This window comes from Aphanomyces invadans (assembly GCF_000520115.1).
Source record: "Aphanomyces invadans strain NJM9701 unplaced genomic scaffold supercont1.3, whole genome shotgun sequence".
NCBI lineage: Eukaryota > Oomycota > Saprolegniomycetes > Saprolegniales > Verrucalvaceae > Aphanomyces > Aphanomyces invadans.
Window position 1 is genome coordinate 283,817 of NW_008580148.1, and position 24,926 is coordinate 308,742.

At 55.5% G+C, this 24,926-nt stretch overlaps 12 protein-coding genes across 12 annotated transcripts; 5 read left to right on the plus strand and 7 right to left on the minus strand.

Moving 5' to 3' along the window:
* Window positions 1-103: 103 nt before the first annotated feature.
* Window positions 104-1,968, plus strand: H310_01815 (hypothetical protein; the record flags this gene model as incomplete). The annotated part of the gene is made up of 6 exons (XM_008865122.1): window positions 104-736; window positions 781-869; window positions 924-1,019; window positions 1,060-1,240; window positions 1,293-1,349; window positions 1,402-1,968. The coding sequence occupies 6 exons, from the start codon at window positions 104-106 to the stop codon at window positions 1,966-1,968; spliced, it is 1,623 nt and encodes a 540-aa protein (XP_008863344.1).
* A 52-nt stretch (window positions 1,969-2,020) lies between these two features.
* On the minus strand, window positions 2,021-3,248 carry H310_01816 (hypothetical protein; the record flags this gene model as incomplete). Its single annotated transcript, XM_008865123.1, has 2 exons — window positions 2,021-2,690; window positions 2,737-3,248. The coding sequence occupies 2 exons, from the start codon at window positions 3,246-3,248 to the stop codon at window positions 2,021-2,023; spliced, it is 1,182 nt and encodes a 393-aa protein (XP_008863345.1).
* Window positions 3,249-3,294: 46 nt separating this feature from the next.
* On the minus strand, window positions 3,295-5,294 carry H310_01817 (AGC protein kinase). The gene is made up of 12 exons (XM_008865124.1): window positions 5,233-5,294; window positions 4,993-5,187; window positions 4,824-4,938; window positions 4,702-4,776; window positions 4,527-4,655; window positions 4,407-4,480; window positions 4,310-4,365; window positions 4,237-4,265; window positions 4,152-4,193; window positions 4,066-4,101; window positions 3,899-4,015; window positions 3,295-3,853 (listed from the first exon to the last, which is right to left on the minus strand). Exons 1-12 carry the CDS (start codon window positions 5,274-5,276, stop codon window positions 3,353-3,355), a joined length of 1,413 nt encoding a protein of 470 aa, XP_008863346.1. The 5' UTR covers window positions 5,277-5,294; the 3' UTR covers window positions 3,295-3,352.
* A 93-nt stretch (window positions 5,295-5,387) lies between these two features.
* Window positions 5,388-7,656, minus strand: H310_01818 (hypothetical protein). Its single transcript, XM_008865125.1, has 6 exons — window positions 7,554-7,656; window positions 6,836-7,488; window positions 6,389-6,789; window positions 6,100-6,334; window positions 5,727-6,050; window positions 5,388-5,676 (listed from the first exon to the last, which is right to left on the minus strand). Exons 1-6 carry the CDS (start codon window positions 7,594-7,596, stop codon window positions 5,446-5,448), a joined length of 1,887 nt encoding a protein of 628 aa, XP_008863347.1. The 5' UTR covers window positions 7,597-7,656; the 3' UTR covers window positions 5,388-5,445.
* A 181-nt stretch (window positions 7,657-7,837) lies between these two features.
* H310_01819 (hypothetical protein) lies at window positions 7,838-12,288 on the minus strand. The gene is made up of 7 exons (XM_008865126.1): window positions 10,655-12,288; window positions 10,498-10,599; window positions 9,920-10,439; window positions 9,391-9,869; window positions 8,956-9,340; window positions 8,728-8,913; window positions 7,838-8,673 (listed from the first exon to the last, which is right to left on the minus strand). The coding sequence occupies exons 1-7, from the start codon at window positions 11,047-11,049 to the stop codon at window positions 7,912-7,914; spliced, it is 2,829 nt and encodes a 942-aa protein (XP_008863348.1). The 5' UTR covers window positions 11,050-12,288; the 3' UTR covers window positions 7,838-7,911.
* Window positions 11,128-12,307, plus strand: H310_01820 (hypothetical protein). The gene has a single exon (XM_008865127.1). The coding sequence runs from the start codon at window positions 11,136-11,138 to the stop codon at window positions 11,907-11,909; it is 774 nt and encodes a 257-aa protein (XP_008863349.1). The 5' UTR covers window positions 11,128-11,135; the 3' UTR covers window positions 11,910-12,307.
* Window positions 12,308-12,427: 120 nt separating this feature from the next.
* H310_01821 (hypothetical protein) lies at window positions 12,428-12,979 on the plus strand. The gene has a single exon (XM_008865128.1). It carries the CDS (start codon window positions 12,531-12,533, stop codon window positions 12,954-12,956), a length of 426 nt encoding a protein of 141 aa, XP_008863350.1. The 5' UTR covers window positions 12,428-12,530; the 3' UTR covers window positions 12,957-12,979.
* H310_01822 (hypothetical protein) lies at window positions 12,436-15,057 on the minus strand (the record flags this gene model as incomplete). The annotated part of the gene is made up of 11 exons (XM_008865129.1): window positions 12,436-13,083; window positions 13,129-13,278; window positions 13,323-13,436; window positions 13,480-13,689; window positions 13,736-13,978; window positions 14,023-14,131; window positions 14,180-14,294; window positions 14,342-14,421; window positions 14,470-14,559; window positions 14,604-14,786; window positions 14,833-15,057. The coding sequence occupies 11 exons, from the start codon at window positions 15,055-15,057 to the stop codon at window positions 12,989-12,991; spliced, it is 1,614 nt and encodes a 537-aa protein (XP_008863351.1). The 3' UTR covers window positions 12,436-12,988.
* A 124-nt stretch (window positions 15,058-15,181) lies between these two features.
* On the plus strand, window positions 15,182-16,048 carry H310_01823 (hypothetical protein). The gene has a single exon (XM_008865130.1). It carries the CDS (start codon window positions 15,191-15,193, stop codon window positions 16,019-16,021), a length of 831 nt encoding a protein of 276 aa, XP_008863352.1. The 5' UTR covers window positions 15,182-15,190; the 3' UTR covers window positions 16,022-16,048.
* Window positions 16,049-16,195: 147 nt separating this feature from the next.
* On the minus strand, window positions 16,196-16,933 carry H310_01824 (hypothetical protein; the record flags this gene model as incomplete). Its single annotated transcript, XM_008865131.1, has 3 exons — window positions 16,196-16,376; window positions 16,422-16,668; window positions 16,720-16,933. 3 exons carry the CDS (start codon window positions 16,931-16,933, stop codon window positions 16,196-16,198), a joined length of 642 nt encoding a protein of 213 aa, XP_008863353.1.
* A 325-nt stretch (window positions 16,934-17,258) lies between these two features.
* Window positions 17,259-19,556, plus strand: H310_01825 (hypothetical protein). The gene is made up of 10 exons (XM_008865132.1): window positions 17,259-17,300; window positions 17,363-17,512; window positions 17,562-17,889; window positions 17,938-18,004; window positions 18,050-18,286; window positions 18,333-18,401; window positions 18,451-18,589; window positions 18,645-18,913; window positions 18,964-19,182; window positions 19,231-19,556. The coding sequence occupies exons 1-10, from the start codon at window positions 17,297-17,299 to the stop codon at window positions 19,480-19,482; spliced, it is 1,734 nt and encodes a 577-aa protein (XP_008863354.1). The 5' UTR covers window positions 17,259-17,296; the 3' UTR covers window positions 19,483-19,556.
* On the minus strand, window positions 19,495-24,796 carry H310_01826 (VPS15 protein kinase). The gene is made up of 3 exons (XM_008865133.1): window positions 20,582-24,796; window positions 20,446-20,531; window positions 19,495-20,401 (listed from the first exon to the last, which is right to left on the minus strand). The coding sequence occupies exons 1-3, from the start codon at window positions 24,757-24,759 to the stop codon at window positions 19,554-19,556; spliced, it is 5,112 nt and encodes a 1,703-aa protein (XP_008863355.1). The 5' UTR covers window positions 24,760-24,796; the 3' UTR covers window positions 19,495-19,553.
* Window positions 24,797-24,926: the final 130 nt, after the last annotated feature.

Here is a 24,926-nt window from a genome sequence, read left to right on the forward strand (position 1 = left end):
TGGCGAATCTGACGCATTCCTTGTGACTCTTGCCCAAGGCCTTCCCTAAACTAGGTACAGTTTTCAGGCATGCATAACTGTTTCAAGCGTCATCAGCACAATCATGACAGGAAGCAACCATCAGCACACGCAAGTCGCGCTCAGTCGTCTGGACAAGTCGATGGCGGCATTGGAGCGAATTCGCGACAGAATCCTCACCAAGAGGGACGCGTACCCTCAAAACAGCGAAAAGTGGCAGCGGCAAACCATGGAACTCAATGCAGTGCTGTCCAAACTACAGGAGTTTCAAGCCGAAAAAGACGTTGTGTTCCATCCCGAACTATATAGCGACGAACAATTGCCCTACATGGCATGCTTCCATGGCGTTGTTTCTGCTCTGGAGGCGTTTGTGTCGTCGATGAGCCCTGTCACGAGCGACTTCCTTGAATACACCGATCCGAAGACAGGCAACACTCCCCTGCTCGTCGCGTGTGCACAGGGCCATGTCGAGTGCGCCAAAATTCTCATTGCCGTTGGCGCCAATGTAGACGCGCGGAATAAAGCAGGTTCCACGGCCCTCCATTGCGCCTGCGAGCATGGACAAATGGACGTCGTCGCGTTTCTGCTGGACGTGCCATATATGAACCCATACACCCTCGATCGCCGCCACCACTCGCCCCTCCAAATCGCGCGCATGGCTTGTTTGGACCACGACGCGTGGACTCGCTTTAAGGAATGCGCAAGGCTCCTGGAAGAGGTTGGGCTCCCGCTCGTTCCATCCCTTCCATGACAACACGTTAGCGATGTTGCATATTCCGTTCGTGGGTATATGAGAGCACGGCGACGATGGGCATTTCCAAATTCCTTGGACCTTCTCCATGGAAGCTTCGGTATGGTGCTTTCGAAACTTCTCTGGGTTTCCGTCACTCCCTTATTTATCTTAGCTACGCCATCGTGCTGCGAACAGCGCCGTCGTCGTCGCAAGTGGAGATTTGCCTCTTCAACGCCAAGGAGCATGCGCGATGTCCTCCCGTGCCCACGTACGTTTCGTCAGCATGTCGTGAATCATGTCAAGTGCAGGTCCACATTGTTGTACGCACTGGGCGATCCTTTTCAATCATCTCCGACATGCACCAAGCATTCTCGGCAACATGGGTTCTCTTTCCAAGCCAGACGCGATGGAGCCACGGTGACCGTCGAGTTTGCTGCAGCCAGCGCCGATGGATTCGAGGCATGGACTACCTTCTTCAGCGTCTATTCGGTACACACCGTGACCTCGATACTGTCGTTTGATGTCCAACCCATCATGGCAGTCGCTTGCCATGCTGGACGACGCGCGCCTCCTTCGTCGCCACAACGATTTCGCGAGCGTACGTGCCCAATATATATCGTACGAGTGACTTCAAGCGCGTCTGCGTGCAGGAGGATGTGGAAACGGAAGAGGCAGCCAAGGAACCGCGAGTCGCGACTGGTCCGGCGGCCGACTGGGGACCCCCGCGTACTGCGCTCCACCGTGCCCCATTGTCCCCATCCGCACCCAAACTCCCCTCGAAAGAATTTTTCCCGTCCAGTCCTCCACCAGATGCACCGTCAGCTCCGTCCTTGGCGCTCTCTCCATCTGCTCAAGTCGCCTTTGCAGTTGGCCACGGAGGATTCTCTGGACTGGAAAAGCAGAGCAAGAAACTGTCCAAGAAAGGCACGTTCGACTTGAACACAACCAGGACGATGCCTACAATCCCAGCGACTCGACCACCCGAAGCATCCAGCACGTCGGCACATTCGACTGCAGAGGCGACGCACGAGAACGAAGGAAATCCCCACTGCCGCGAGTGCATCGTGTGCTTCGACGGTCCCCAGAATGCCGTTTGTGTGCCATGTGGCCACAACGCCATGTGCATGGGATGTGCCGAGAACGTCCTCGTGACCGCGCCGTCGTGTCCGGTTTGCCGTCAGCATGTTCGAGAACTCGTACGCATTTACAAGGGGTGACCTGGCGCTGCTTACTGATTTAACGCTGATTCAAGGCGTATAAGTTGCAGCATCACACGACATGGTCGACATTCGCTGGATCCTTCCGCTGGTGGACCGTGCAGAAGTCGTTCAGCTCCATCGGTGCCTGCGGCATGATATCACAAGCGGGGTCCTGGTGGGGGGCGCTGGAGTGCTTGGACTTGGCGGCCGCTGTCGAGAAAACCATCCCGAGAAAGGCGAGGAAGAGGCCAGCGAGTTGACCCGGCGACAATGAGTGCTCAAACATGTAAATGGATGACAAAACTGTGATCATCTTTCGACACGTGCCGACGACACTAGTTGAGAGAGAGCCGAATGTCGCGATGGAGAGGAACATAAAGACTTGACCGAGACCGCCGCAGATTCCGATGAGCGCGATGAGGAGCCACTTGTCTTGGGACAAGCCCATCACCAACGTCATCCAGTCCCGCCCGAGGAGCACCGCACAGAAGCCACAGCTCGCCCAACTGATGCGAAACATCAAGTCGAATGGACCGACGTTGAACTCGGCAATATATTTGTCTTCGAGCGCCCCAGCCAAGCCGTCACAGAACAAAGATAGCGTCAAGAGGGCCACGCCCATGAGAGGAGCCGAGTCGGAGGAATCGTCATGCGGAGCGGATGACAATGATGTTCTTGACTGCGTCTGTGACAAAAAGAAGAGTGCGGCGCCGGCCGTGATGAGAAGGACGCTGGTGTACCTTCAAAAGTGGTGTGAGTGTCAGCACAAGGACACGTCATCCGTACTTGCGCAGAGGGTACGTCTTGCCGAAGCACAGGCCTACGAGGAGAATCGGGATCGGTTTGCATGTCTTCCCGAGCACTTTGAGCAGATATGACACATGTCGCAGCGCCCGAAACGAAAAGTAGTACGATCCAAATGTGGCAGCGGCGATGAATACAAAGGCGTGCCACGGCGGCTGTTGAACGGTTCCTATCGAGGCTCGAGCCGACGAGCACTTCTCCTTCCTCGTGCTAGCTCGCTTAATGAACAGCCCACAACACGCCACGACAGTGTAGATGAAGTACTGCGGGCACATCACGACCAGCTCTGGCGGTGCATCGCCGTGGATTGTGAGCTTCTCTTGAAAGTACGCGTACAGAGCAAACCACACCACGACGTTGAACGCGCAAATGAGGAAAAGCACGTTCTGCTGGTTCGCGTAACTGACCCGTGTGGTGAAGGATATGATCTGGAAGATGTAGTGGCAGCGAGCCGCCATGGCGTACTTGATGACTGGCATGTCCAAGTGGAGCATCTCGCCCACCGCCGGATGTTGGCGTCGGTGCGTTGTGAGGGTGAATGTCAAGAAGAAAATCATCCGGACAGATAAGAAATATCCGGACATTGTGAAATTGACCTTTAACAAGGTGCCGTCCCGCCGCTGCTGCTGTCGGCCGCAACTGCGCCGCCCAATGCCGAAGGATCGGTGTGAAGCACTTCAAGAAACTCCTTAGACGCGCGACGGGACAGGGAGCGAGTGCGGTGGAGCACGAGACTCTCAATGTCGTCGACTATATCGAGCTCATCGTGGCCATAGAACGAAAAGCCGCGAAAGGTTTCGTTGTCTCCATCAAAGTTGCCGCATGTCAGGTCCGTCGCGGGGAGACCTGTGAATTCCGTGTCGAAGTTGGACGTATCCGTTTCGTGATTGACGCGTGGCACCATGGGAGGGGGGGTCTTCAACTGAGCAATTGCATTCCAGTCGATTGAGCGGAAGAAAGGGTGGCACTTCAGAGCTTGCACCCCTCGGACGACAAACATGGTGGACTTTCCGCCTCCCAATCGCTTGTCAATGTTGCGCTCGAGCAGGGACTTGAGCAACGAGTGAGCTTCCGACGATAGCCACTTGGGCAGGACCAGCTACAAGGTCATGTGAATCAAGCATATCCCCGACACGTCATCAACCTTGGCCGTCAAAATCTTCTTGTGCAGTTCCTTTCGGTTTTTGTTTTTGGTTTCAAACGGAGGGTGGCCGACGAGCATTTCATACGCGAGAGCCCCAAGGGACCACCAGTCGACGGCCTGCCAAGACCGTGGCATCGATAGAGCTGTGTGTAGATGACGTGGCGTACCGACGAGTAGCCATTGCCCAGCACCATTTCTGGCGCCTACATTCGTGTCATGGACAGGAACGTGTCAGGTGGTTGGGGTGCGGCACCATATATTCTTGAGTGCCACAGAACGTGTACAGTTCGTCACCCTACGCGTGAAATTAGCCAGTCGCAACCGACAACTTCACCAACGTCGTTGACTTGTTTGGCCAAACCAAAGTCTACAACAACCCGATGATGTCATGATGTGGCATCGGACTAGTACCCGTGAGTTTGACGTGGCCTTGGGCAGAGATAAGGACGTTCTCTGGCTTCAGGTCCCTGACTCCCCTGGTTAGAAGGTTCTGTGGTTGGTTGCCTACCGATGGATAATTCCTTGGAGGTGGAGATGTTCCAAGGCGAGGATCATCTCGGCCAAATAGAACTTTGCTTTGTCCTACCACAGCTGTGTCTTGGACGGACGAAAACACCGGGAAACATACCTCCATGAGAAGCCCTTCTTTCTTAAGATGGGAAAAGAGCTCGCCGCCCGGCTGGTACTCCATCACCAAATATACCTTGGACTCGGTTTGGAAGGCGAATTCGAGCCCAATCACAAACGGATGGTGGATCTAAGACAACGGAGCATAAGTTGGCGGCGAATTCCTCATGCGCGACCTTCGTCATGATGTTGCGCTCAGACTTCATGTACTTGACCGAATCCATGTCGACGAGAAACTGTTTGCTGATGACCTGCCTCAACATGCAGTTCACTAGCTCACTTGTAACGGGGTAGATACCTTCATGGCGTAGATTACTTCCGTCTTCTTGTGGCGCACCATGAGAACTTTGCCAAACGTTCCTTTCCCGATCACTCGCAGAAATACGAAGTCATCCACGGACACGCCTTTCTTTCTGTGCAAGTTGATGCGGTCACTGTGAGTGTGGATATCTGGTTGAGCCACGTACTTAGATCCTGGAGGACTCATGATCGGCGGTTCCTTGGCCGGAGCGAAACTCGGAGAAGCAACTGGAGTGTCTTCTTGCGCGGATGACTCTGCCTCGGTCCTTTCCACGCAAGCACTCAGTGCTACAGGCTGGTCTTTGATTTTGATGCAGTCTTTGCACGTGGGCTGCGCCTTGAGCTTTTCCAAAGCGTGGAACCTACGTCCATAGCGTCATTCATCAAGCTTCGCGTGTCCATCTCACTTGTTGAAGCCCTTTGTCGCATTGCACCGGCCGCACACCGGCATCTCAATCCACACCGCGCGGCAGAGTGTCAAAAACCAAGCACATCACCTTATCCGGAATATTCCGGATACTATCCCAGCACGAAACGCCATACTGTTCCTACGAGGTGATGATGGCATCGTGTGTGCATGCTGGCACAACTTGTAACAGATTAAAGATGGAGCTACGTCGCTACGCCCGCGTTCGTCGCTTGGCAGCCGGCTCTTCTTCCGTGTCAGACAAACCGTCGGCATTCGTGGGGGATTTGGGGGTGGTGCCTTTGGACCGGCTGGACTTGCGTCGAGCCGTGACTTTGGCCGCCCCGTGACTCTTGTCGGTTGCAGCATCGGTGTCGTCCTTCTTTGCAGCCTCGTTCGAGTCTTTCTTTCGCCGATTGTTATTCCCACTCGAGCCAGTTGACCCCTAAGTTAACACTTGTGGGCCTCTCCTTGTACGATCAACTTCATGCCTACCTTGTCTTCGGAGGTTGAGGTTGGAAGCTGCTTGGCCGGCGATGGCGCCACCGCGGGAGTTTTGGAGGACCGCAGCGATCGTCGTGTCGTTTCGGTTCCCTTGTCATCGTCGTCCGCAGTGTCTTCCTCGCCACCGCTCATGTCGACGTCCTTCAATGGGGACCCTGGCGTCGACGCCGATTCGGACAAACTGTCCTTTCTCGGCTGTTTCTGCCGCTTGTCGACAGCAGACACGGATTGTTTCTTCGCCTTGACGTCTTTGGCAGAGGAAGGTTGGTGGAGCAGCGTCGTGGCGGCCGCAGTCGCTTCTCGCTGTTTCTCCAACTACAGTCCTTCCCAGGTGAGACCCCGATACACGCGTTCCAAATGCTACCTGAGACACGAGCTTGTTGATGCTCTCGAGCTGCACGTTCACGTGGTTCTGCGCGTCCTTCTTCTGTGCCTCCGTCTGTTGCAGCTGGAACTTGAGCCTTTCGACCTCGCCCTTCAGCACCAAATTTTCCATTCGATCCGCTTCCCACTGCGCGAGATTCTCTGGGAGAGCACTGCCCATCCACTGAACATTCGAGAGTCCTGCCGCCGCCGCTGCAACATGGTCCGGCAGTTCACTACGTTAGTGTCACATCATGTCATGTCCTTGGTGTTGAACATAAGCTCTCCACCTCAAAGGACTGATGAGCAGAGGCACGTTGAACGGCGTGGACGGCAATGTCGTTGCTTTGAACGGGATGAGCTTCTTCAAGCGCAGTTTCTCCACCTTCTTGTCGGTCTTTCGTTTATCGACGTCGTCGTCGTCGTCGTTCTCGTCTTCATCGTCATCGTCGCTGTTCCAGTCATCTTCCTCGAGTTGCTCCTTCTCGATGAGCTCCTTCCACGCGGCCTCAGCCGACACCCACTCGCCTGCCTTTTCAAAGTACTTGGCCTTTAATTGCAATTCTGCCTCCGTCATCGCAGTGGTGGTCTTGGCCTTGTTTACTTCAACGGCGTCTAGTGCCACTGTCGTCAATTCTCCGTTCTCGAGCTTGACTTTGACCGTGTCCTTGGACACTGACACCACTTCTCCCTACTCTCAACTCTGGTTATGCGAAAGTAGCAATGTGCCAACGAACCTTGCCGTCGGTCCAGCTCACAGTGTCCCCGACCACGACCGAATCCAGTGGAATGTCGTGCTGGCCAAGCAATTTCGTCAGTCGAGCCACGTGGGTCTGAAGGGACTCGATCGTGTCGCCCCTTGTTTCGAGTTCGACGAGGATATCTTGCAGCGCCGTGTGGCGCCGCTTGCTGCTCAGGAGCTTGGCGACCGCCTTTCCGACGGATTTACGTATTCGTAGCATTACGCGCTGTTGGTCCTTGTCCTCTCGCACCATCGCTTCCAACTCGTGGATAAAGCTGGTTCGGAGCTTGAGGTACGTGTCTTCCAAGTTCAACCGTTCCTTCTTCACAGCAGCCAATTCCGCCTGCGTCAATCGCACAGCGCGTCGGCACACGGGAAGCGTTTCAATAATTTCCTCGGCGCTCATGACTTCGCGGCCGCGGCTTCGTTTTTTCTTGGGCATCGGTTTGTTGAGGTACAAGTTGGCCAAGTACTGTTGGCGACGGAGTCGGGACAATGTTACATCTTCGTCTTCCTCCATATGACTGGCAGTTGCTGTTTTCGATTTGTCGTGCTGGTGCTTCTCGACAAACTGTCGATGGTCGTCCAAAAGTTGCTCGACTTCCTTCACGTCCTTGCGGACTTCACTCTTGTTCAGACCTTGGACACCTACACAGTCGCGTCATGAGGACAGTCGGGCGAGCACACCTACATCGCCAGCATGAATGGCATACCTGTGAGGTGCTCCAGGGTACGTTGCCACGGCTCGTCGTCCATCTACACGTCGGTGTCGCTGCCCGCTCTTTCCTCGTCTGGCCCCACAGTTTTTTGAACGCAACGATGCCGCGGGCGAGATTCGCACTTAAACGGCGTTCATGGTTCAACCATTAAAACGTATTGGACGTTCTGGTTTAAGTTTCCATATCGTATGCATATGTATTAAGTGCGATTGTGAACCGATAAAACGCCGATGTCGTCCCGACGTTTTTTCGAGTCCACACCTGTGAAACGAGAAGTCGTCGAAGTAGTTTAGTCATTGCAACTATTTTGACCAATTAGTCATGGCAACGCTTCGAACGGTTTTCAACTGCATCATGGCGTCGTCTTCTTGGGTTTGGGCTTGCGATCCTGGCATGCCTTCGTCAGCTTGGTGTCCAGCGCTTTCTGAAGTGCTTGCCGATTCGCCGCCTTGGGGGGCTTCCGAGCAGGGGCGGCATTGGCCCTCTCGAACGCACGGACGGCAGAGCCACACCCGTGAACCTCTGGAAGACCGTGGGAATAGCAAAACTTGTACTTGCAGAACTTGCACACGGAGCCAGTGACGTGGGTCTTTTGGGTACACGACACGAACGCACATGAGTTGGCAGAGGCCACTAGCCGGTCTAAGAAGCCCCACTCGTCCTCGTCTGGGGGGCATTCCCCATGACCTTTGACCAGCAACTGTTCCGACTTTCCCTTCTTTGTCTTCTTTGCAGACTTTTTCGACGGCGGCGGCGGATTGCGAGCCAGTCGTGCCATATGCAGTTCCTTTAATGTAGCATTCATCGAGGGTGCATTCTCTCGACCACCGTGCGTTGCATCGTGTCTATCGTCGTCAGATCTGTTCTCTTCTGCGGAAGAGGACTCGCCGTCGCTCAGCAACGCAAATGCGCTCGTGACATGCACGCGTTCTTCCACTAATACCTCTGCTTTCTCTTCTGGGACTACAACGCCTTGCGCTGCTGGAACTTCTTCCGTGCCATGTAGCGGCACAGGAGTCTCCTCTTCGACAAGTTGGGTCGCACGGACTGGTTCTTCCTGTGGCGAACGTGGCGAGTGTGTAGGACCAGTGCTCTTTGGGGCTTTTGTTTTCACCTGCGCATGCACGTCCGCTTCAACTGGGGGACTTCCACACTAGCAGGTGTGTACCTGCGTGAGCTTTGGAGCAGTCGACGGAAGTTTCTTCGTCTCGGCTGTCTTGGGTTTGCTTGAGGCGCCGACTGCCGTCGCAGCCTTGATTGCCGCCGCCACGGCGGAGCTGGTCTCGCCTCCTTCGACAACATCCAAGTACTCGTGGGCGCTGCGACACTCGCCATGCTCTTCAAAGTGATCAATCTAACCAGCCATGAGACGACTGGCTAGCGCGACCGGACGTACCAATGCCTTCAAGAACGGGTGCTTGGACAACGTGTCCGTGTCGCAAATGAGTGCGACATGACGCTTCGCCCGCGTGATCGCAACGTTCATGCGCCGGTCGTCGGCGAGAAAACCCACTTGTTTCGTCGCATTGGATCGCACCAGACTCATCACGACCGCCTCCTTCTCGCACCCCTGGAACCCATCCACCGATCGAATCTCAACGGTCGGATGGTCGGGGTGCAGTAAGCGCTTGAGCACTCCCACTTGCCCGTTGTATGGTGTAATCACGGCCACCTCGGACGGCCGGAGACCCGTCGCCAACAAAGCCTTGACGTGCTGCACGGCTACCAGGGCCTCGCCTTGGTTGGACTTCGACGCCTTGAGGATGCCACTACCTTCTTCACTACGCGGTCAACTTTTGTTACCAATGCGACTCGACATGCGCGGGTCCACCTCTCTTCGTCCAAGCCACAGCCAGCCGTGTCCACAAGCAGCAACGTTGCATCCAGTGCGTCGCTTTCAATGTTCACGTGGGCCAAGTCGCTCAATTTTCTCGTCGCGACACTGTCGCAACTCGCCAGTTGGTTGGCGTACATGGCTTTTGACGACCAGCTCGAGATATCGTGGTGCATGCGATACTGCGTCGAGAGCATCCGCACGACGCCCTTCGAGTGCTCCATCTGGGTCACTCGGTCAAACAGTGTCAAGCCAAGGCCTTTTCTCGCAGCTTGCTCGCTCTGGATCGTCGGGGGTAGCTGGTGGTGATCACCTGCCAGCACGCAGCGCTTCCCAAGCAGCAAAGGGATCCAGCAACTCGCTTCGAGTGCTTGAGCAGCTTCGTCAATGACGACAACGTCAAAGACAACATTTCTCAGCAACTTTGTCGCGGCACCGGCGTTCGTGGCAAATACAACGTCGCTGTGTTCGATGATCTAATGCAATTCACGTCGCCATTCTCTCCATGGGCCTGGAAAACACATACCTCGGACACCACCTTTTCCTCACGCACTCGAATCTCCTTTCGAAGGGCCTTCCGCTCTTGCCGGACAGCGTGAAATGTTGCTTTGGATGGTTTGAGCCCTGCTAGTTCCTTTCGGATATCTGCAATGATCTGTGTGCCTTCCGCCGACTGGATCTTCGAGTCGAGGCAATGTTTGAGCACATGAGGCAGTAGGCGTGCGGGATGGCCGAGGCGCGTCATTCGTAGCTTCCCAGACTTTTTCGACGCCTGCGCCGACGCCATCTTGTCCAGGATGTTGTCGACGGCAATGTTCGATGGCGCGCAAACGAGAACCTTCATCTGGTACTGCTGGACGCACAGGGTGATGAACTCGACGAGCGTCGTCGTCTTGCCTGTGCCAGGAGGTCCGTGGATCATCGCAATGTCTTTCGACTCAAGCGCAAACTGAATCGCGCCCACTTGCGATGGATTCATGGTGGAACGTCGCGACAAGTCGATGGAAGGAAGGGGACTGGACGACGGAGCCGCGCCGTGGAAGATCCTGAAGACAAAGAAGACGTTGACGATCAAGCGAAGAGACCCCTGACAGCATTGCGTACACGTCGACAATGTGTCGTGCAGGTCCGTCGGTATACTTAGCGAGAACGTCGAGACCTTCCATGAGTTTTCGATACGTCGCGTCGTTCACGAGACGATCCAACCTACAACAGCGACGACATGAGAGATGCATTTCCCTTTGTGGAATGAATGGTAGACCGAATCGATTCGTTGTGGTATGCATCGGTGTCCTCCAGCTCTTCAAACGCCACGGCGATGCTATTGTCCTCGACTTTGGTCACGATACCCTTTGGGAACCCGTCTGCATTGGCTGGAGTCAACGATGCGGTAGGAATGCACATGGACACCAAGTCGCCAACGTTGAAGTGGTGTGCTCCGAATTCCCGGCCTTGGTTGTGCTTGAGCACAAGCACCCTACGTCCAAAGAGTCCCGTCGATGCGGACGTCATGAGCAAGTGCAAGAGGACGTTCGGGTTCGACACCGGTGGTAGTGTGTCGTTCTCGATCTTGGCCTGGCCGATCTCGGCCTCTCGCTCCATCTGCAGCAGCGTCCTCGTCTTGTCGAGCCATCGGTCGAGCGGGATTACCTTCATGCCCGAAGAAATATCCTCAAGGTCGAATATCCTTTCAAACTTAATGCATTTCTCTAATATTCAATACACTCATTCCATCGTTCGCGATGGAAACGTGTCCGCTTGATGCCTTGTGGCACATCATGGCGTTCTTGCCGTCCATGGACCTGGCATCGTGCTACGCCCTGAACAAGTCAATCCATTCCGCTTGGACGTCCTTTTTGGGGGAGATGCGCATCATCAACATGTCGTACAGCCTCGAGAAGCACCGACATGCCGTGACGACGTTGGTACGACATGCATCGCGAGCAAGGCAAGTTGTGTTGACAGGGAGCCACACCCTCATCACGGACACATATTTCAACGGAACGCTTGCAGTGTACTTGAACAAGATGGACCACCTCGTTCATGTGTCAGTGTCCTACTGCACCAAGTTATCGGAATTGTTGCTGTCGTCGCCAACTCTCGAGTCGCTACACTTGTCTGGATGCGATCAACTAACCGATCTCGAGCTCCAGTGTCCCCGACTGAATTCTCTCACGTGCGCGTGGTGTCGATCGCTGAACGTCCCCAAGTTCGTCACCTCGAGCGATGTACCAAACTTGACCCAACTTGTCCTGACCGGATGGGACCCAACTGCCGCGTCGGCGAATGTCCACGTCGACCACCTCCTGCGCACGTGTCCCACGGTCACGTTTCTCAACGTCAGCAACGTTTCGTTCTCGAACGCAGGACTCCATGCGATCTTTGCCAGTTCGTCACTTCGATCGGTTGTGTTCTCGCAGCCCCAAGCCAACGTCTGGGTCGATGGCACTTGGTCGCTGGAGGAGCTCGATGCGTGCCGCCGTCGCCGTCCTGACGTCCAAGTCCTCCTCCTGTAAGCTCTTGTTTCCGTCAAAACCATTCAAACCGATCCTCCACCATGACGCGATCGTATGGCAAGTGAGGTGGTATGGCGCCACCGCGACGCCTCGTAGCCATCGCCGTCATCGCACACCCATCCTATATCGAATGCGCGAGTCTACGAAACGAGACATGCGCGCGTAGACACAAGATGTAGAGCCCAGGCCCAAGTCAGTCCAAGAAAGAGTCGCTGGGTGGCGACCCCACCGCCCGTGGAGATATGCACCTCCTGGGTATATCTTCCATCACCCAGCCTGCCTTTACTGCCGCCGCCCGCTTCTGTTGCCCCGTCTGTTCCATCACCTCGTCTGCCCAATCAACTCGCCCGACATGAAGACTGGATTTTATGAATTTTTTTCGCTCAAAATAGACAGAACTATTTTATTAGTTCAATGCTATGCTTGTTCTTTGTATTGAAACGAACGAAAGCTTGAAGTGTACGGGAAGGAAATATTTTGAAAAGTCACGAGTTCTGTTGTTGTCGGTCATCAGACTACTTTAACACAACCTCGTTCCCACTTGGGCACATGCGACAAATGCCGCTGCCGCGCCAACGTGTGGGCTAGAGGCGTCGCATCCCGAGCACTTTCGCTTTCGAGATGCGCGGCTCGTTGCTGCTCCAGAACCAACTCCTCCACGACGTGCTGAGCAACGACCCCGACGGGTTGCTCCTTCGCATCAATTTCGAAGTGGATCTCCCCGTCCGCAACGGCAAACAGCCACCTCCGCCCTTCCCGCTCTCCAAGGAAGCAAAACTGGCTCGACGTCGAGCCCAGATCGCCAAGTCGGCGAAGAAGCACAGGATGCGCATCCGAGAAGAGATCGTGTCCCTCCAAGCCGAGAAAGTTCGACTGGAAGAAACCCTCGCACGAACCACGACATGGTGGAAGGAGGCGGCGACGCGGGAACGTCTGGCGCGGCGAACGTCGGAGACGATCAACAAGCACCTCCGACAAATGGTGCGCCAGACCAGGAGCTGTGCGCGGCACTGGCGAGATTTTGGGAAAGAAGTCGAGCTTATTTAATTGTACGTTTGAGCTTCAACGGATGGTGTGGGTTAATTCGCGTCCAGCATCGGCTCGGCATGCTGCGCTCGGCCAGCGTACGGCCCTTGTTCAAATGCCTTGGTCAGTTCGTCGACCGCGCGGACACCTAATCCCACAATGTGATGCACCGAACATAACGCGACTACCCGACCGAACACGTGCTGAAACTTGGATGCCAAGATCGCGTCGAGGATGGCAAACTTCCATTCGCGCGTGATCTTTGTCGGCTCTGTGGAGCGGTCCCCGAGGAACTCAATGAATCCACCGTACGCATGCAATGCCTCGAGCCCCCACGGGTGTCCTGCACATGAAAATTGTAAGATGACGTGGCCAGATTCGGCATGCCTTGGGCAGCGACGGTCTGCAGCAACGAATACACCCCGACTCGAATGGGTTCAAAAGGTTGACGGAGGCAGTCCATGAGGTGGTGCATCGTGCTCGGCCGTCCACAGGACCCCCCTACGATTTGGTCAATACGCGAAGTGGTCGCTCTCAGGTTGACCTAGAGCATGGAAGAGGCGGCGATGGAACGTCCACAACGTCGCGTTCTCGTCGGCGAGGACGTCGTTGGGTCTCGTCGAGAGGCGTGTGCCGCGAGTGAGAATGGTCGCCAGCGAGATGAAGCACGCTGATTTTGCTTCCAACAAGGCCGATTTGCCGAGGGAAAGCCATGCGTCGCACAGGCTTCGGTGGGCCAAGAGCAGTCCTAGTTCTAATGGAATTTTACATCAAAGTACGGCAACGTGGGGTCCATCTACCTTTGTCCGAGGCACTGCCAAAGGCAGCAATGGCATCCATGGCAGCGATCTGCTGCTGGGAATCTCCCACTTGGAAAGACGATTCGACGGCGGCCAAGAAAGCTTTGGCGAGCGCCCCATCGGTCCAATTCCAGCTCTCGACTCGTTGGGCCACCGCCAGCGTCGAAAACGTCCCGATCAATCGCAACGCATTGCCACCCACCAAAGGGTTGGTCGCACACGCCACCAAATGCGCCAACAGGTCTACCATCGCAAATGAAGAAGATGCTTCGCATGACGGAATGTACCAGAATGGAACAAGTGCAGCAAACCCGCCTGCGTCGTGCACAGATTCGGAATAATGTCGAGGACGTTCAGCTGGAAGAGCGCGTCGGATGACTCAATGCCGTCAAGAATCTATGGCGCGCAGTGAGATTTGCCGGCAAGTACTCGACAAAGCAGGACCGGTTCCACCAGCCCCAGCGCAATACTCTCGCGCATGACGGCGTCGCTAACGCCAGCACACCTCGAAATGAGCTCGAGCAGCCGGACAAACTCGACCGAATTCTCCCGTGACGGCCTAGAGGGCGCGGTGTGCAGTGGATTCAACCAAGCCTCAACTAGTACCGCGAGAGATAGTCGGCGACGAGGTCACGTAGGCGCAGGAGGACTTTGTGGTAGACGCCCGTGTCAGGCACACTCACGAGCTAAAGAAAACAGAAGGTCAGAACCGAGAAAGTACGATGGATCTGTACCTTGAGCAGAATGCTGCTTGCACGACGTGCAATCGCCGCGTCCTCGTCCAAGAGGCAGTCGCATATTGCATGCAGCAAGATGTCATGGTCCTTGAAATCAGTTGGTGAAAGGATGAGAGTTAAGGATCACTTGCCATGCTCGCGTGATATTGTGCGGTCAAATGGACGTCCAACATGTCGAGAGTAAGTGCCTTTGCCGCGACTTCGTCATGCGAAATACCCGCAACGATGAAGGGGAGCATCGACTCTTGGAAGAGAATTTCGGGACCAACTTCGCTGCGAAAGATTCGCTCAAGGCAGTGGCACACGAGTTTCACCTGGAGCAAATGAAGTCATGTTGTCTGTTGACGAGTAAACACCGACCTCGTTCGTCGATCCCTTCTGGCTGGCTTCTTGCAAGCACTCAAAGACGCTGGGCATGGGGACTTGAATTAGGAACTCCTTGATGAATTCCTTCTCTAAGAGGGAGTCTCGGTTGCCCGTCGTTGCGATTGACCGCGCTTGGAACTCGCGCAGCGCCGACCAGGTGTCCATGACAAGTAGATCGGTCAGGATGTCGTTGGGGCGCTCGAGAAGTTTGGCCCGCATCCGGATAACAATGTTGAAAATACTCAATATTGCTAAAATTTAATTCAAATATTGGTAAAACTTACGCCAAAACCAACCCCTGTTCCATCCAATCAGACAGCTCCTACTTCATTCGTCCTTCAAGCTCCTATAGATGGCGAAACGGAAGCGCAGCAAGACGGCGGCGGCGGCGGCACCGACCGCTGCATTACCTGCTGAGAAGAAGTCCAAGAAAGCAGAACAATCTGTTGCTGGGAAGAAATCCGTAAAGGGAGGCGACGGTGTTGTGGAGAAAAAGGCCCAGACGGCAGATAAAGCTGCGACTGCAAAAATGTCGGTGGACGTGGACGAGAACGACGACAACATTGAGATGGAACTTGACGAACTCGTCGCCGCGGGCGGGGCATTGGCGCAATTAGGTGCGCATGACGCAGCTGCTGAACTCTTCGCCAAGGCGCTAGCTATGTCCCCTGAAAACGTCGACATCATGCGTTCCCTGGCGAAGGCATTCGTGGAATCCGACCAGTCGAAGGAAGCATTGAGCCAATACCGCGAGATCGTCCGGCTCGCGCCCCAGCACGTTGCATCATGGTTCGATCTGGGCACTCTTCTGGTAGAAGCAAACGATGTCGATGGCGCCATCGAAGCATTGAAGCGCGTGATCTCACTCGAGGATGGTCATACAGCCGCATTCGCATCTCTCGCGTCATGTTATGGGGAGAAGGGCGACATCGATGCCGCTATTGCTTTGTTTGAAGGCGCCGTGCAGAAACACCCGACTATGGCGAAATTCCACTGCAACTTGGCCACGATGCTGGCAGCGCGGGGGCAGAAGAAGGACATGGAGCGGGCCGTGGACGTATATGGCACGGCCGCCAGACTGGACCCTGACACCCGCGCCGAGGTGCTGGAGGATCTGGCCGAACTGCACGATGCCATGGGCGACGCTGCCAAGGCAAAGGCCGTTCGGGAGTCGATTAGTTGAGAGGAATCGTAAAGTGTTTGTTTCCAATCGTGACGTGAACGGCGTGGAGGTCAAGAAGGACGGGCGGCGGCATGTACCGTTCCAGCTCGACGGAAACCAACTCGGGCATAGTGCATGTCGTGGAAGCGACGCTGATATGGGGAATGGGGTCCTGCAGCTACCGTGACGGTGCATTCACCGGTGGGGACGACGTACGGCATAGTAGACGGCCAGGTCGAACTGCTGCATGCATTTGTCCACGCAACGAATGACATGGCAGACGTCGGCGGCGCCAGCGACCACGGGTACAGTGACAAATAGCCGAGTGCGCTCGTCGTTGACGAGGACGCGGAGTCCTTGGACGCCCACACGAAGCCTGACGTATCGTCAGAAAACACTGTCGCGAGCAAGGAAGGATTACCGCTTGCGATACCGCAGGGCTAGTCGTAGCGCGCGGATGAAGGGATCGATCTCGGCTCTCTTGAGAACAAACGTGCGCGAGAGGCTGAGGTGGAATACGCCGCCTGTTGAGTCTACATCGCTTTCCTTGGAGGGCTCAGAGTAAGGAGATTCGATGGGCACCAGCCTCAAGTCCATTGGGGCAGCTCGTGTTTGGGCTAGCTGCATGGCATAGTCCGCCATCTCTCGCATGAGCTTGCTTGGGTGGACTGCGATGCATTCAAGCATGGGTGTTAGTTATCATCGCAGGCAACCCTTACCTTGAAAGGAGATGTACGACGGCCAGTTGCCATCTACATGGGGAAACGAGCGAATCCATCGCACTTCATCTGCCGTCTGCTCGACACGTTGTCGCTTCTTCGTGTGGACAGCCCCATCCTCGTCGCTCTCCGACTCGCCGCTGTCGCTGTACGCAACCAAAGTTGCCATTATATCCCTCGAAATCCGGAAATGTACGTTGTGAAAGGTCCACATGAATCAAAACTTGGGTCATGTCGGCAGGGAAACGTATGTACTTGTAGCTGAGCCACGCCAGGCTGTTTCTGCGATAGCCACCGCCCCCCATAGACCCGCCGCGACCCCGCTTCCTCTCGCCAACCCATGCGCCACCCAGCCAAACTCACCAGACGTCCAAGGGGTTCATGCTCCACGACATTTCTTGATCAAACTCATTTTTTTATGCACCACCATTTTCAAAAGTACTCTTTATGGACCATGCCATCTGTACGAGCTTGACGAGTTGGAGAAAAAACGTTTGGTACTTTATTGAAGGGAACTCCGTTTCACAAAGTTACTGACTGCTGCACCGCGAATTATTCACGCTGCCCCTCGAGAACAATGAGTACGTCGAAGGAAGCGCTGCCGCCAACGCGAACGATGACGGTGGATTGCTTGTCTGTTTAGGTGACGAGATCTACCCTATCAATCTCCTCACGGAAGAAATGCGCACGGACGAGACGGAAACGAGGATCCGCAGCATGCGACGACTTCGAACCATCGCCCAGGCTCTTGGACCTGAGCGCACGCGCTCCGAACTCCTCCCGTTCCTCAGCGGTGTGACAATATTACCTAGCGCTCTCTGTTGCTGAGACGTAATTCCTAGAGTCGACGGACGACGAAGACGAGGTCCTCGTCGCGATGGCGGAAGAGTTGGGCAATTTTGTCGACTTGGTCGGCGGACCAAGTGCTGCGTCGATCCTCTTGACCCCGTTGGAAGTTCTTGCCACTGCGGAAGAAACGGTGGTTCGGGACAAGGCTGTCGCGTCAATCAATAAAGTGCTGGATGCCGTGACGGACGCCGCAGAATTCGCTCTGCCACTCATCAAGCGCTTGACCGAGGGCGACTGGTTCACCTCGCGCGTGTCGGCGTGCTGGATCTTCCCAGTCGCATACTCGAAGGTTGACCCTGCCAACAAGAAGGACCTCCGCGAGTACGTTTCCTAGACCTGTTTGCGAGTGATTGTTTACGTTGTCTACAGTCTCTTCACGACATTGTGTGCCGACGACACCCCGATGGTCCGTCGCGCAGCGGCCCTCAACATTGGCGTACGGATTCTTTTGGTTGGATTGCCGTCTTGACGTGTATGCTAGAAATTCGGGTCCAAGATCGAGCGCGATGTTTTTGTGGCCAACATCCTGCCCCTCTTCAAGACGTTGACGACGGACGATCAAGACAGCGTGCGGCTCTTGGCCATCGAGAACTGTTCCGTGATCGCAAAGCTGCTCAACGAAGATGAAAACTCGCAGCACATTCTGCCGGTCGTGCGTTCGTCGTGCGAGGACCGGTCGTGGCGCGTGCGCTTCAGTATCGCCAAGGACTTTTTCCCCGTAAGCCTTGTTGAGACCGTTTCCATGGGCTCAATCATCCGCCTAGCTTGCTCAAGCCATGGGAGTCAACATCACGGAAGCCGAGCTCCTTCACTTGTTTGTACAGCTGCTGCAGGTACGAGTCGAACCTGCTGCAGTGAACTGTATTCATCCGTCCATATTAGGACGCGGAGGCGGAAGTGCGCGCCGCGGCCGCCAAAAACATATCAGGGTTTGCCGGGCTCGTCAAGCAGTCGAGCTTCATGGGTGAAATCTTTCCTCAGCTCCAGCCGCTGTCGCAGGACGTCGCCCCCAACGTTCGCAGTAAGTAAATGCGTTGACATGAATGGCAGAACGAACTGGAAACGTTGTCGTGCAGCGGCGGTGTCGATTGTGACGATGGAGATTGCGCCCAAGTTGGGCGAGGATGTGACCAAGAACTCGTTGATTCCGATCTTGCTCCAGTTCCTCCGAGACGACGTGGTGGACGCCCGACTGAACGTGCTCAAGCGCATGGACAACATTTCGCCATGGATGTCGTCGTACGAGTCGACTCTCCTGCCCGCCATCACGGATCTCTCCAAGGATCTGCAATGGCGCGTTCGAGAAGCAGTCATCTTGGCTCTTCCGTCGCTCGTGACGACCCTGGTAACACAACCATATCGCACCACAACTAATGTGGAGCATTTCTGCGGCAGGGGTCGGCCTACTTTCAACAGCACTTGCTCGACATGTTCCTGAACGCGTTTCAAGACATGGTGAGCGAAGTGCGTTTGAGCACGACCAAGATCCTGCGCAACATCCTGGACGTGGTCGGCAGCGAATACATTCTCGAGAGTGTGCTGCCCAAGCTCACCAAAATATACGAGAGCTCCGTGACGTACCAAGAGCGCGTGAATGTGTTCCATGCGCTGGGGGTACGTTGTTCGACATGACGGTGGAAGGCTAAGAGGAGAACGTTGCAGCAACTGGCAAGCTCCAACGCGTCGGTGGAGCTTCTGACGGCGCTGACGGAACTGTCGGTCAAAGGCGCCAGCGACAAGATTCCAAACGTCCGCTTCACAGTGTCGACGACGCTGGAAGTACTCGGAAAGAGCACGACCAATTCGACCGTGTTGGACCAGGTCCGATCGAGTTTGACCGCACTTCAGGCAGATAGCGACCCCGACGTCAAGTACTTTGCCAGCGTCGCGCTCGAGACGGTCGGCGCCAGTTAAAACCATAGACGATGGGAAAGCACACTCTCCATTCGAAAAGTAACTACAACAAGGATCTCTCGCTTGACGTTTCATCGCCACACTTTGACGACGCCGTCGCGGGCACTCGACACCACCATCGGACCGCTGACGTCGACCATCTTGAGATCCAAAATGCAATCGTGATGCGCAGGCGAGGCAGCGATCGGACCGCGGCGTTCCAAGGTGGGGTTGGCGTACCCGTCGCCGTGGTCGCCGAATGAAGACGCGTCCTGGCATAGCAAAATCGACGGAGGCGGCATCTTGCTCCAGACCAACTCGGCCTTTGACACCTTGGGGTCATCCGAGTTGAGACGCCACCATCCGTCTGGTGCAGCCTGGCTGTCGTAGAACGAGGGTGCTGAGTCTCCCCCGGACACGGTGAGCGACTTTTTGGGATGGCGAAGGTCCCAGAACCGGATCCGACGATCTTCGCCTGCAGTGAGAAGAGAAAACTCGGACGGACACAAAAGTGCGCGAATGGTTGGCTCTTCCGAATACGGAGTGGTGGCGATATCGTCGAGGGCCTGGGCAAACTTTGGGGGCCCCAAAATACTTGCCATCACGTCCTTCATACGGCTCGGCACTTGGACGTGGTGCAGGGTCGGACATTTGTCCGCTCCGAGCATCTGGACTTGCGTGTGCAGCGAGCGAAACACAGCTCGACACGCGCCAATGCTCAAGTCAAACACAGCAGCTTCGGAATCCCCAGCTGCCACGTACACCAACGGCGACGTGGCCGCGAGTTCGGGCTGGCCAGGCGGATAGTTGCTCAGGCATGGCTCCAGGCGGTTGATTGGCCGGTTGGACGAGTGGCGCCAGACTCGAATGAGGAGCTGAAAGCGAAGGTCCCACAAACAAATATACCCTCGGTTGGTTCCGACAGCCAGCCATGTTGCATCTACATTGCCGCGTCAGGAATACTTTTTGCGTGGTTCGGCATACCAGATGAATGGGCCATGCACGAAATGTGGCCCAACTCGACACTCACGTGGAGTTTCCAAGCCTCGCGGCGGAACCGGAGGTCCCATCTACATACATCCTAGTTAGCAACGCAATGGACCGTTGCAGTGAGTCCAACCCGTAGATGAACCCCCGGCGGGTGCCGTAGATTAGCAGGCTCTCCGTTGCCGTGTTGACGTGGTTGAGGACCAGGACAGCGTCGTCCGTTAACTTGATCTCCCGCAGCCCAATCGTCTGAAACTGCTGGACACTGGTTGAGTTGATGGTGGTCGAAGTCATCCGATCGACTCGGAACACATGTACCGATCCGTTGGCAAAACTGGTCGCAATCGAGTGCGAGTGATCGAGCACAACCATGTCGGTGAGGAGGGATCCGTGCGACTCGTACGTGCCTCGACTGCTCGGATTGCTGCCGTGTGCCAGTCCCTTCACTGACCAGATCTTGACCACTCCGTCGCTTGACGCAGACGCAAGGAAGGATCCGTCTTGTGCGACACCCAACCGGTTGACAGACCCAGTGTGTTCGTTCATTTCGGCAACGAGGACGTTTTCTCGAGGTCGCCATTCGCGGTTCGATGTGAACGACGATGTCGGGGCAAGCAAAGGGGGCGGCAAACTGGTCGGTGTCAACGAAGGGGGGGGCATCGGGGCCAGCGGGGTTGACAAAGGCGGTGCGGAGTTGGCCGTCGTCGTGGTGACGCTGCTAGGGGGCTGGATGTCTGGAGATTTCAGTGCACCCATGTCCATGGGGAGCGGGGGAATGTCCAGCGCCATAAGTCGAGCAAGTAGTTTGTGCGAGTGGAAGAGGGCCGGGTCGAGCACCATGTCATGCACAGACGCAGCATTCAGAACCTTCTTTCGGGATGGGGACACGGACAAGTTGGTGTCGGCTTCGGCAAGTGCGTTGAGTTCCGTGGACAGACCAGTATTGAGCCCGTAGAGTCGAATGATGTGCAGCAGCGGCAGACTCTCCCATTTAAACACGCCGGAGGTATCCCCTGCCTTGGGCTTCATATATGGAAACGTCAACGGGAACTGGCTCAACGCCATCTGCATTGTCGGCACCCGCAAAATATGCATGGAAGTTCGTGGAATTTTTTTCGTAAACGCCAAGGGATGGTGACGGGACTGGTTGGCTCCGCTGCCCGCTTGCATGCGAGCCACTTGCTCCGAGTTGAAGAGCTGGATCTTGCTCTGCATGTGCATCGACGCCATTTCAATGTATTGCTGCATGAGTTTCAGGCGCTGGACGTCATCGGCTTGGTGTCCAAGCGTCATCTTCTCGAACCGGTCGAGCGGTTTTGCGTTTCTCGATTGAGCCAGCTTGTGCGCCGGAGAGCTGCCATCCATCGAGTCGACGCTTGCCAGTTTCATGCGTCCATTTGTGATGTTCACCTCCGTGTCCATCACGTCCTCGAATTCAGTGTCCCCGCCATACTCAACCATTGACGACATGCCGTTGGGAACGAGGTCGGTTGGGTTACGGGAAATGAGCGCCGCGTCGAACACTTCGCGGGGAACTGGCGGTTGAAGGGCATTCCGAAGCATCGTGACGACTGCGTCTTGATCATTGGTCGGGCCAAACTTGATCTTCTGGCGCATGTATGGATGCAGTAGCGGCATGAGAAACACATGCGTGTCGACGGATCCGAGTTGGATCGAAATGGCTGCGATCAGCTGAATGTTGCCTTCGCGAATCCACCAGCCCGGGTGAAGCAACAGTGGTGTCGTCAGTTTGGCCTTTTCAATGAGCGCTGGACGTTGAAAGAGTCCGAGTGACACGAGGGTGCATAGACAGTGGAGCGCCCGAGCTATCACGATTTCCTGTACGTCGATCAGGGCTTGCTCGATGCACGGCAAAATGTACAGTTCTGCCGACACACGGCCGACGAATGTGCACACGCCAGGAATGTCTTGGAAGAAGGCGGCGCGAAGTTCCCAATCGCGGTCGTTCAAAAACGATAGTAGAAGTGGAAGCACATTGTCGAGAGTGTACTCACGACCAAAAAAGACGCACAGCCGCGTGATGTCGTGAAGTAGGGCTCGCTTGACGAGGGAGCTGCTCGACTTTTGGTCGGGGGCAGCAATTTGAATCACAAAGCGCGCAACGGCGGAGTGCAACCGGTTGAGCTCGTTGTCAAATGTGCTGAAGGTCGCGTCCAAGTTCCGCCCTTCCTTGGTCTTTTTCGTAGAAGTCGTGGTCATTCCCCGTGCTGTTTCGGTCGCAGACGGCTGGTGCAGGGCGCGTTGCTTGAGCGCGCAGCTAATTTCAAGAAATCGTCGAGACGTTTCGGCCAGGAGCGGCAAGCATTCTGCAAACGCGATCCGCACGCTCTCTTCAGGGTCCACGGGAAAGTTTTGCAGCGCGGGTAAGATATACTGCGGGAAGACGGCAGCGTCCGAAAGGGGCAAAAGAGTGACGAGAGATACGAGTGACGTGATACAGCGGATGGCAGCGGCGCGGACGGCGGCGTTGGTGTCGTCGAGAATTTCCATCACGTATGGAATGAGTCGTTGGAGCCGCACCTCATCGTCGGCATGGGCTCCCAGGCGAGAAATGAGCTGCAACCCCGTGAGTTTGGACTGGGGTACTTGGCAATGGCGCAAACTAGAGCAGAGGAGGGACAACACGATCATGATTCCATTCGGAGGTGGCTTGGTGGACTGTGCTGTCGACGACGGAGTGGCCGGTGGTGGAGATAGATGCTGTGATTGAGAGTACGGTTTCTCCGACAAGTCTTCATCATCGAGATCGGTCGCTAAGGACGCCGTGGGAAGTTCATTCAATGTAGACGATTTGGACGGCCGAGCGGTGGAGGAGTCACGGGATATCGCTGACTTGACGCGTTTCAACGTGTCGTATTTCTGTTTGGCGTACTCTTGGTAAGTCGTCTGGAGCTTGTGAATGGCGCGGGGGTCCCTTGCGAACGGGGCGCCAGAGGTGTGTTCATCGGGAAGGTCGCCGTCGTTGTCTCGAGACTCGTCTTCGTACGGGGATGCCACTTCGTCAAACATACGCTGGAGGACGTTATCTGTAAAATGAGCGCGATCGCTGCCATGACCTTCCTTGAGTCGGTGGTTGAAGAACACTTCGCCTTCGTGGTCTTCTACTCCGACCAGCTCGCGCACGATGCGGGCATAGTACTTACAAACGAGGCGGATGCGGGCGTCGGGCAGCTTGCCACCCCGCGTGAGCACCAGCGCCATGAAACGGAACAAGAACGAGTCAAAGTACGATGGGAAGATGGAATCGGTAAATTGCTGCCGGTACTGCGCCGCCGACAACCGACTCCGTGGATCGCGCTGCAGCATGTGGCGCACCATGTCGCTGACGGGACCATCCTGAATCTTCTGAAGCACTGAATGCACTGCGTGCATATCTCCCGTACGATAGCGCAATAGCGTCGGCAGGTCAAACAACGGTTTCCCGCCATGGAACAGTTCGGCAATCACACACCCCGTCGAAAAAATATCCATGGCGGCCGTGACGGCCCCCTTTTGTGGCGTTGCGTTGTAGGACGACGACGGTGCCAGCGATGGTGGAGGGGGTGGCGTCCGACTCATCTGTTTGTCCCATTCTTCGGCACTGATCTCGCTGTCCGCGAGACGGGACAGAGCGTCTCTGTTGCTGCCATAGAAGCGTTCGGGGGCGACACTGCAACTCCGACGGGACGCATCTGAGGCGCAAAAGTAATAGTAATAGTCCGCCGGGTCGTCTTCAGGGATGTACGTGGGCTTGAACGGGGCAAAGTCCGTGAGGAAGATCCAGTTCCACGACGTCACCATGACGTTCTCTTGCTTGATATCGCCGTGGTAGATGCCCTTGGCATGGCACTGCTCGAGGGCTTTGAGAAGCTGGAACGCAATCCACTTCTTCTCGATGTCTGTCAAGAACGGGCGCGTGTAAATACGATCATACAGATTCGCGACAAACGATTGCCGCACGAGAAAGGCCGCGTTGCCTTTAGTGCCCATTTCAAAGACCGAGTACGGAATCACGTTCGGCGATGACTCGACGTTGCTCAGGGCAGTGTATAGAGCCACGAGTTGTTGCTTGGCCGATTCAAGTGACTCGTGGGTATCGTATTTCCGGTAGATCTTTACAACGACCACCCCTTCCTCGCACTTGCACTGGACGGTCTTGAGGAACTTCCCGTCCCCAAGAAGGCTGCTAAAGACGAGGTTCATGGTGTTACGGTGCGGAACGACACACTCCATTAGAAGAGTTCGGCATTGAGACGCCGTGTCCAGCTGCGTGCTATTCGCAGGTTGCGCCCGCGGCGCCGCATTCCCCATGTCTTTCGCACGACACAGAGGACAGATTTCTTGGGCGTGCTAGAACAGTTTTTAAACATACTCATTTATCACATTCTTCTGGAGTTTATAAACGATCATCTTTTATCTGTGTCTCAAACCGACCAATCAAGTCGGTTGAATTCGAGGGCGTTTTGCGAAAAAATTGC

Coding starts and splice junctions, on each gene's coding strand:
- H310_01817 (XM_008865124.1), bottom strand. CDS start 5,276: ATGCCGGTGTGCGGCCGGTGCAATGCGACAAAGGGCTTCAACAA. Junction 4,939..4,992: donor ATGAGTCCTCCAGGATCTAA/GTACGTGGCTCA, acceptor CAACTTGCACAG/AAAGAAAGGCGTGTCCGTGG. Junction 3,854..3,898: donor AGAAGATTTTGACGGCCAAG/GTTGATGACGTG, acceptor ATGACCTTGTAG/CTGGTCCTGCCCAAGTGGCT.
- H310_01818 (XM_008865125.1), bottom strand. CDS start 7,596: ATGGACGACGAGCCGTGGCAACGTACCCTGGAGCACCTCACAG. Junction 6,335..6,388: donor CTGCTCATCAGTCCTTTGAG/GTGGAGAGCTTA, acceptor ACACTAACGTAG/TGAACTGCCGGACCATGTTG. Junction 5,677..5,726: donor CCTCAACCTCCGAAGACAAG/GTAGGCATGAAG, acceptor GTGTTAACTTAG/GGGTCAACTGGCTCGAGTGG.
- H310_01819 (XM_008865126.1), bottom strand. CDS start 11,049: ATGAAGGTAATCCCGCTCGACCGATGGCTCGACAAGACGAGGACGCTG. Junction 10,440..10,497: donor GCACGACACATTGTCGACGT/GTACGCAATGCT, acceptor CTTTGTCTTCAG/GATCTTCCACGGCGCGGCTC. Junction 8,914..8,955: donor ACCCGTTCTTGAAGGCATTG/GTACGTCCGGTC, acceptor ATGGCTGGTTAG/ATTGATCACTTTGAAGAGCA.
- H310_01820 (XM_008865127.1), top strand. CDS start 11,136: ATGGAAACGTGTCCGCTTGATGCCTTGTGGCACATCATGGCGTTCTTG.
- H310_01821 (XM_008865128.1), top strand. CDS start 12,531: ATGCGCGGCTCGTTGCTGCTCCAGAACCAACTCCTCCACGACGTGCTG.
- H310_01823 (XM_008865130.1), top strand. CDS start 15,191: ATGGCGAAACGGAAGCGCAGCAAGACGGCGGCGGCGGCGGCACCGACC.
- H310_01825 (XM_008865132.1), top strand. Junction 17,513..17,561: donor ACTCCTCCCGTTCCTCAGCG/GTGTGACAATAT, acceptor CGTAATTCCTAG/AGTCGACGGACGACGAAGAC. Junction 18,914..18,963: donor CGTCGCTCGTGACGACCCTG/GTAACACAACCA, acceptor TTTCTGCGGCAG/GGGTCGGCCTACTTTCAACA.
- H310_01826 (XM_008865133.1), bottom strand. CDS start 24,759: ATGGGGAATGCGGCGCCGCGGGCGCAACCTGCGAATAGCACGCAGCTG. Junction 20,532..20,581: donor CGCCGGGGGTTCATCTACGG/GTTGGACTCACT, acceptor GGATGTATGTAG/ATGGGACCTCCGGTTCCGCC. Junction 20,402..20,445: donor GTGCATGGCCCATTCATCTG/GTATGCCGAACC, acceptor GCGGCAATGTAG/ATGCAACATGGCTGGCTGTC.